Genomic DNA, 10,000 nt, shown 5'->3' on the forward strand with positions numbered 1-10,000 from the left:
CCCCACCCCACTCTCTCTGTGCCTGTGTGTGTGTGTGTGTGTGTTAATCTGTAAATGTGTCTGTCTGTGTCACTCTGTCTTTCTGTCTGTCTGTCTCTCTCTCTGACATAACCCCCACACCTCACACGATCTCCCCATCTACCACTTCCTACCCCCCTTCCACCACCACCTTAGCCACACCCCCCCCCCCCCCCCCCTTGCATTGAAGCGATCATGTCGGTTTCCCAGTGCCGTAATCCAGCGCCCAATTTCCACGTCATTCGTATTATCCGTCATTCATCTTGTACGTCATTCGTCTTATACGTCATAGTAAGCTTCCTGCGTCATGAGCCTATCATATCATATCATATCATATCAATATCAAGGCGTGCAGGCAACAATGACTCCAAGATCTCTCTCCGATGAATTCTCCTGCAAGTCCGCACCATCCATATAATACTTATAATGTGGATTATTTCTGCCTACGTGTAAAACTTTACATTTATTGCTATTAAATTTAATTTGCCATTTATCAGTCCAGTGTACTAAATTATCAATACTAACTTGTAACTTCAATCTACCAACATCAGAATCTACTTCCTCATAGATCTTTGTATCATCTGCAAAGATTTTCACAAAACAGTCTAGTATATCAGGCATGTCATTTATATAATATAGAAAGAGTGTGGGCCCCAAGACACTGCCTTGAGGAACACCACTACTCACCTTAACAGGACACGATGACTCCGTCCCTACTGATACATACTGTGTTCTCTCATATAAGAAGTCTTTTATCCAGTCCAACAATTTACCACAAATACCGTAGCCTAGATACATTTCACTACCCCCCACCCCCCCATCAAATACCACCGCCTCTCCCATCCACACCCACCCTGCCGCACCCCACAGCCACACTCACGGAAGCCACCACCACCACCACCACCACCAGGAGTGGCAGCAGCAGCAGCAGCAGAAGAAGAAGAAGCGTTACTGCCAGCAGTCGGGACGAGCGCTGTGGAGGTGGTGGGGATGTCTCCTCGGTGACTGACCACCCTCAGCTCCAGCTTGAACCCCCTGCCAGTACGGGAACCATCGGACCGGAACACCACAGACATGACGCGACCGAAACTGAAGAAGTAGTCCCACTGGTGTTGTCGGCCACACAGCCTCGCGAAGAGCTCGTCTTCAGCAAGCCAGCCTGATGCAAATAATAATAATAATAATAATAAAATAAATAAATAAAAAATAAATAAATTATAAATAAATAAAATAGATTTTTTTTATAAAGAGAGAAAAATTATCCATTCTGATTTATAAGTAAAAAAGGAAGAAAAAAGAAGTTATGATTAAAGCATTTCTTCTTCTTCTTCTTCTTTCGTGGGCTGCAACTCCTGCGTTTACTTATATGTACACGAGTGGGCTTTTACGTGTATGACCGTTTTTACCCCGCCATGTAGGCAGCCATACTCCGTTTTCTGGGGTGTGCATGCTGGGTATGTTCTTGTTTCCATAACCCACCAAACGCTGACATGGATTACAGGATCTTTAACGTGCGTATGTGATCTTCTGCTTGCGTATACCCACGAAGGGGGTTCAGGTACTAAACAGGTCGGCACATGTGTTGACCTGGCAGATCGGAAAAATCTCCAACCTTAACCGACCAGGCGCCGTTACCGAGAATCGAACTCGGGACCCTCAGATTGAAAGTCCAACGCTTTAAAGCACTCGGCTGTTGCGCCCGTCCTAAAACGTTTCAATGTCCCGTTGGCTTTTGCTGCCATCGGACCGGTGAATTGCTGTCCACTGTGTCCATGACGGACTCGGCTTAAGAAGGCGGTGCCCTATCTTGTCCTTCGACCGTTCTAGCCTTCCCCAACCGACGTCAGGTGTGTATCTATGATGATGATGATGATGATGATGATTATAATAATAATAATAATAATAATAATAATAATAATGGATACTTATATAGCACACTATCCAGAAATCTGCTCTAGGTGCTTTACAAAAACGCTTTTGATAACATAAAACATTATATCTATGTTACATGCACACACCAAAATGTGACCACACACACACACACACACACACACGCACGCACGCACACACACACACGCACACTGCATACATACATTTTAACATACATGTGTATCTAACAGCTACCCTAACACATACGCACACATAGGCAGGCACAAACTTACATAGACACACGCACACACAATACACATTCATATACATGCATGTAGTTGTGGACCTGCCACAATTGAACTTATTGCTGAGGGAAAAGGTGAGTTTTGAGACGAGATTTAAAAGATGCGAGGGAATCAGAATGACGGAGGTTATCAGGGAGCTTGTTCCACGTCTTTGGCGATTGAAAAGAAAACGATCTGTGTCCATAGGTCTTACTTCTGACGTGAGGTATCCTGAGAAGTCGAGTATCAGAGGAAGAACGGAGCTGGCGAGAAGGGGTATAGATATGGATGAGTTCAGAAAGATATTTGGGGCCAGATCCGTTGACTGCAGAAAAGGTCAGAGTGGATAGCTTATAGTCTATTCGATCAGAAACAGGCAACCAGTGGAGAGACTGAAGGAGAGGAGAAACATGGTCAAATTTAGAAGCTCTGCAAATGAGTCTGGCAGCGTTATTCTGAATTCTTTGGAGTCTGTCTAACAGGTATTTGGGAAGGCCGGCCAAAAGAGAGTTGCAGTAATCCAATCTTGAGAGAACCAGAGAGCATACAAGTGTCTTGGTTGCATCGGTTGAGAGATAGTGGCGGATAGAGCTGATTCTACGCAGTTCCAAATAGGCAACTTTACAGATATTCGAAATGTGCTGTTGGAAGGAAAGAGACTGGTCCAGGATTACACCAAGACTGCGAACAGAGGGAGAAAGTGAAACAGGTGTGCTATTGATCAGAACAGAGTCAGGAAAGGAAGGATGTTGACGAAACTTCTTTGGACAGGTTATCATAAATTCAGTCTTATCATCATTTAATTGCAGCTTGTTGAGAGTCATCCAGTCCTTTAGGCCAGCAATGCACTCCTGTGTTTGAGTCACCAGTGCATCAAATTCAGCTATGGAAGCCGACTGATAAAGTTGTGTGTCATCAGCAAAGCTCTCATGCGACATCGCATGATGACTGATGACATCCGACACAGGATCATCATCATCATCATCATCATTATTATTATTATTATTATTATTATTATTATTATTATTATTATTATTATTATGAACATTCACACCTAATCTTGAAAATAAGCCCTGGGCGTTTACAAACAGAACACATAATTATGTAAATATCAAAAAAAGGAAGAATTGAACACAAGATACCAAACATCATTACAAATTATTCACCACTAACCTCCTCTCCTCTCGCCCCCCCCCCCCCCCCCTGACCCCCTTATACACACAGCCACAATACACACGGGCACACACACACACACACACACGCACACACACACACACACACACACACACACACACACACACACACACACACACACACACACACACACACACAAGTCATAGCACGCAATCGTAAATAGCACACAATCAAAAATACTGCTCATTCACACTTGGCGGGGAGTGAGGCCCCCTCCAACAACAACTAATAACAACAATAATGTTATAATAATGGTAATAACCACAACGACAACAACAACAACAACGATAACAACCACCGCCACAACAACAGCATCAATAATGACAATGGCAGTCATCATCACAACAATAATTAGCAGAGTGGTTTTGTTTTTGTTTGTTTGTTTGTTTGTTGTTGTTGTTGTTGTTTTGTTGTTGTTGTTTTTTTTCTTTTCTTTTTTTGTTAGTTTTATTGTCTTGATTTTTTTTGTTTTTGTTTTTGTTTTTTTGTTTTGTTTTGTTTTGTTTTTTAGTTAGTTTTATTGTTGTTGTTTTGTTTTTGTTTGTTTGTTTTTGTTAGTTTATTGTTTGTTTGTTTTGTTTGTTTGTTGTTGTTGTTTTTTGTTAGTTTTTTTTTAAGATAGTGCCTAATCTTCAGCAGAGACAAAAAACAACCAAAGCCGGCGCGGTGCCCACAGAATTGTATTTTAACATAATACTGCGAATCAGATCATACCTTCGCCGACAGCCTCACACAAACCATAGAAGACCAACAACACGATGTCCACCCACTTTCCACACGAAACAAACGAACGAAGCAGGCCCACACACAACCTGCATTGTAGAAGGACAGGCTGTCTCGGGAGCAGTTCGGGGATGGCTCCAGGTCTATGTCCACCACGCGAATGCGGACCAGGAAGGATTCCTGTCTGCTGATTACTGTGCTGATTCTCCACTCACAGTCCTGGTTGCTGATTTGCACGCACGCACGCACACGCACACACACACACACACCCACACACATGCACACACCCACACACATGCACACACACACACATACACGCATGCACACGCACGCACATTTATGCACACACACACACACGCACACCCACACACACGCATGCATGCACACAGGCACACGCGTGCGCGCGTGAACACACACACACACACACACACACACACACACACACACACACACACACACAGAGCACAAAGTAATTCCTTTGATGGATTTTAAGACAAATAGATTGAGTCTTCAGAGTCTTGAGTCACACACACACACACACACACACACACACACACACACACACACACACACACACACACACACACACACACACACACCACAACCACCACCACCACCACTACCACCACCCATAAAACTGATTAAGAAACTGGCGTGAATGAGAGAGATAGAGACATTGATTGATAGGTTGATTGGTTGATTGATTGCTTGATTGATTGATTGATTAGTTGGTTGGGTGGTTGGTTGGTTGGTTGGTTGGTTGGGTGATTAGTCTCGAATGCTCAAGGATGATGGTTCCAGCCCAAAGCCCGGTCTCATAATCTCTCATATTTTTTTTAAACAATGCATGCACATGCAGCAGTTGAAAACGTTGATGAGACACCAGAAGGCATGGGGAAATAAATGACAGACGATGACAGAAAAACAGATGCTGATGCACACAGAGAGAAAGAGAGAAACACACACACACACACACACACACACACACACACACACACACACACACACACAGATCAGAGGTCTGGGGATCGGGGTGGGTGTGGTGGTAACATACCAATCATGAAAAGTTACGTGAATAGAGCAAACAGCAATATTATGTGTAACGGCACACACACACACACACACACACACACACACACACACACACACAGATCAGGGGTTTGGGGATCGGGGTGGGTGTGGTGGTAACATACCAGTCATGAAAAGTTACGTGAATAGAGCAAATAGCAATATTATGTGTAACGGCACACACACACACACACACACACACACACACACACACACACACACACACACACACACACATAAGAGGTTTGGGGATCGGGGTGGGTGTGGTGGTAACATACCAGTCATGAAAAGTTACGTGAATAGAGCAAATAGCAATATTATGTGTAACGGCACACACACACACACAGACACACACACACACACACACATGCACCCGTGCTGGCCACATTATAAAAACTGATGCTCTTGCATACCGTCCTCAAAACACCATTATATAATTTTACCGTAAACCAAAAGGTATCGGTATCGGTGTGTGTGTGTGTGTGTGTGTGCGTGTGTGCGAGCGCGCGCGCGCGTGCATGCATGTGTGTGTGTGTGTGTATGTGTGTCCGTGCGCGTGTGCATGCATGTGTGCGTGTGCGTGTGTGTGTGTGTGCGTGCGCGTGGTTAAAGATCTTTTTTTTTAATGTTTTTCATGCCATTTTATTTCACGCGTTTGTTTATGTCTGTACGTTCTTATCCTTGTGTTTATGCGATTCGTAATGTACATGTATGTCCGAGCAGAAACAAAAATGTCCCCTGTGATGGGTTGATAAAGAGACATCGAATTGGTTAGTACTGCATTGAATTGCATTGCATTGCACCGCATTGCATTGGATGGTATAGTATTGTATTGTATTGTATTGTATTGTATTGTATTGTGAGAAACACTTTGCGTTGTACAGCTCCAAAGAGTGCCTGTCTCACTATCCGACTACGATGACACTTCCCGCTTACCCCCCCCCCCCCCACCCCCCACCCCTCGCACCACCCCTCCCCCCTCCCCCCACACACAGACCCTTTCTTTCTCCAATCCGGATCCCCCGCCACCCCCCAACCTCTCCTTCCTTCCCCAAACCCCCACCCATCCACCCGTACTTACACGTTGTAGGGCAGCGGGTAGTTGGGTGACGTCAGAACTTTGGTGCGACCGAGTTCCAAAAACCAAGAATGAAGCACAGCTGCGGATCCTGTCACCACAATGATGAGACTGATGTTGCTATTTGACGTTGAATTTGTTTGTGGTATGTGTGTGGGGTTGGGGGTGGGAGATATGGGCATATGTGTGTGTGCTTGTACAAGTAAGTGTTCATCTGTGTGTGTGTGTGTGTGTGTGTGCCGTGGAAGCTGCGATACGTAGACTAGAAATGAGTGTGTGGAGGAGGGGGGTAGAGGAGGTGCAGGGTAATGTGTGTGTGTGTGTGTGTGTGTGTGTGTGTGTGTTGGAGCTCATGTACGTTTATATGTATTTAACTGTGCTTTCATATCTGTGAAACTGCATGTTTGGTGCATATCTGTTATGCATGTGTGGGTGTATGTGTGAATGTGTGTCTTCATGTTTTACATTTATTTGCTTATTTATCATCATTGTTATCTTCTTCTTTTTTTTTATTACTACTACCTTTTTTATATTATAATTATTATTTATTTATTTATTTATGTAAGCTTATCTATTATTTATTCACCCTTTTTTTCCCCTCAAGGCCTGACTAAGCGCGTTGGGTTACGCTGCTGGTCAGGCATCTGCTTGGCAGATGTGGTGTAGCGTATATGGATTTGTCCGAACGCAGTGACACCTCCTTGAGCTACTGAAACTGAAACTGTGGTAAGCGGCTGTTGTTGTTGTTGTTGTTTTTTTGTTGTTGTTGTTTGTTGTTGTTGTTTTTTTTTTTTTTGGGGGGGGGGGTTCTTTTGCTGTTGGTGCTTATGTCGGTGTCATTCGATCGACAAAGAACGCCAGGTACACAACAACACAACAACAACAACAACAACAAAACCCTAGCAGAATACGAAGAAGTCAGCAAAAAGATCATACAAGGCATGAACAAAGCCGAACGCCTCCCCCTCCCCCTCCCCACCCCCACCCATCATAGTGAATATTGTGCAAGGTGTGTCAATATTGTACATGGTGTGTAATGGAACAGTGAACATTGTGCAAGGTGTGTCAATATTGTATATGGTGTGTAATGGAACATTGAACATTGTGCAAGGTGTGTCAATATTGTACATGGTGTGTAATGGAACAGTGAACATTGTGCAAGGTGTGTCAATATTGTATATGGTGTGTAATGGAACAGTGAACATTGTGCAAGGTGTGTTGATATTGTACATGGTGTGTTAATATTGTACATGGTGTGTAATGGAACATTGAATATTGTGCAAGGTGTGTTGATGGTGTGTAATGGAACATTGAACATTGTCCAAGATGTGTTGATATTGTACATGGTGTGTAATGGAACATTGAACATTGTGCAAGATGTGTTGATATTGTACATGGTGTGTAATGGAACAGTGAACATTGTGCAAGGTGTGTTGATATTGTACATGGTGTGTAATGGAACATTGAACATTGTGCAAGATGTGTTGATATTGTACATGGTGTGTAATGGAACATTGAACATTGTGCAAGGTGTGTCAATATTGTATATGGTGTGTAATGGAACAGTGAACATTGTGCAAGGTGTGTCAATATTGTACATGGTGTGTAATGGAACAGTGAACATTGTGCAAGGTGTGTCAATATTGTATATGGTGTGTAATGGAACAGTGAACATTGTGCAAGGTGTGTCAATATTGTACATGGTGTGTAATGGAACAGTGAACATTGTGCAAGGTGTGTCAATATTGTATATGGTGTGTAATGGAACAGTGAACATTGTGCAAGGTGTGTTGATATTGTACATGGTGTGTTAATATTGTACATGGTGTGTAATGGAACATTGAATATTGTGCAAGGTGTGTTGATGGTGTGTAATGGAACATTGAACATTGTCCAAGATGTGTTGATATTGTACATGGTGTGTAATGGAACAGTGAACATTGTGCAAGATGTGTTGATATTGTACATGGTGTGTAATGGAACATTGAACATTGTGCAAGATGTGTTGATATTGTACATGGTGTGTAATGGAACAGTGAACATTGTGCAAGGTGTGTTGATATTGTACATGGTGTGTAATGGAACAGTGAACATTGTGCAAGGTGTGTTGATATTGTACATGGTGTGTAATGGAACATTGAACATTGTGCAAGGTGTGTTAATATTGTACATGGTGTGTAATGGAACATTGAACATTGTGCAAGATGTGTTGATATTGTACATGGTGTGTGATGGAACATTGAACATTGTGCAAGGTGTGTTGATATTGTACATGGTGTGTAATGGAACAGTGAACATTGTGCAAGGTGTGTCAATATTGTACATGGTGTGTAATGGAACATTGAACATTGTGCAAGGTGTGTTAATATTGTACATGGTGTGTAATGGAACATTGAATATTGTGCAAGGTGTGTTAATATTGTACATGGTGTGTAATGGAACAGTGAACATTGTGCAAGGTGTGTTAACATTGTACATGGTGTGTAATAGAACATTGAACATTGTGCAAGGTGTGTTAACATTGTACATGGTGTGTAATGGAACAGTGAACATTGTGCAAGGTGTGTTGATATTGTACATGGTGTGTAATGGAACAGTGAACATTGTGCAAGGTGTGTTGATATTGTACATGGTGTGTAATGGAACAGTGAACATTGTGCAAGGTGTGTCAATATTGTACATGGTGAGTAATGGAACAGTGAACATTGTGCAAGGTGTGTTGATATTGTACATGGTGTGTTAATATTGTACATGGTGTATAATGGAACATTGAATATTGTGCAAGGTGCGTCAATATTGTACATGGTGTGTAATGGAACAGTGAACATTGTGCACGGTGTGTCAATATTGTACATAGTGTGTTAACATTGTGCATGGTGTGTAATGGAACAGTGAACATTGTGCAAGGTGTGTTGATATTGTACATAGTGTGTAAAGGAACAGTGAACATTGTGCAAGGTGTGTCAATATTGTCCATGAGTTGTAATGGAACAGTGAACATTGTGCAAGGTGTGTCAATATTGTATATGGTGTGTAATGGAACATTGAACATTGTGCAAGGTGTGTTAACATTGTACATGGTGTGTAATGGAACATTGAACATTGTGCAAGGTGTGTTAACATTGTACATGGTGTGTAATGGAACAGTGAACATTGTGCAAGGTGTGTTGATATTGTACATGGTGTGTGATGGAACAGTGAACATTGTGCAATGTGTGTTAATATTGTACATGGCGTGTAATGGAACAGTGAACATTGTGTGTGTGTGTGTGTGTGTGTGTGTGTGTGTGTGTGTGTGTGTGTGTGTGTATTCTTAAAGATGGTGAACTATTTGGACGAAACATCAACCACGTATAGTGATAAGAAGACGAAACAGCAAGAAGGACCCAATCAAGACCAAGATCAAAGTCAGCCATCAGCAGCAGCAAACAGTGAAGCCGTTTCAGTACCTTGCCGCCATCTTCAGTGTAGAGAGGTCCAAGACCGACACACTGACAGGAGCTGCGCAGATTTGAAACAGCACTGGTAACACTGAAGCCCATACTGTGCTTTCATATCTGTGAAACTGCGTGTTTGGTGCATATCTGTTATGCATGTGTGGGTGTATGTGTGAATGTGTGTCTTCATGTTTTACATTTATTTGCCTATTTATCATCATTGTTGTCTTTTTTTGTCTTTTTTTTCATTACTGCTACCTCTTTTTTTATATATCATAATTATTATTTATTTATTTATTTATGTAAGCTTATCTTTTTTTCTTTCTTTT

At 42.3% G+C, this 10,000-nt stretch overlaps 1 protein-coding gene across 6 annotated transcripts in view; it reads right to left on the reverse strand.

Annotated features, from left to right (window-relative positions):
* LOC143281909 (dorsal-ventral patterning protein tolloid-like) overlaps window positions 1–10,000 on the reverse strand; it is a 30,537-nt gene that overhangs the window by 15,539 nt on the left and 4,998 nt on the right. For 5 of the 6 annotated variants that reach the window (XM_076587201.1, XM_076587198.1, XM_076587200.1 and 2 more), the window contains exons 3-5: window positions 6,238–6,325; window positions 4,178–4,314; window positions 899–1,177 (exon numbers count right to left, since the gene is read on the reverse strand). In XM_076587201.1, the coding sequence (XP_076443316.1) occupies window positions 899–1,177; window positions 4,178–4,314; window positions 6,238–6,325 (504 nt within the window). The remainder of the gene's footprint in view (window positions 1–898; window positions 1,178–4,177; window positions 4,315–6,237; window positions 6,326–10,000) is intronic. The other variant, XM_076587202.1, reaches the window with a different exon arrangement.

The sequence above is a fragment of the Babylonia areolata genome, chromosome 5 (assembly GCF_041734735.1).
Source record: "Babylonia areolata isolate BAREFJ2019XMU chromosome 5, ASM4173473v1, whole genome shotgun sequence".
NCBI classification, from domain to species: Eukaryota; Metazoa; Mollusca; class Gastropoda; order Neogastropoda; family Buccinidae; genus Babylonia; species Babylonia areolata.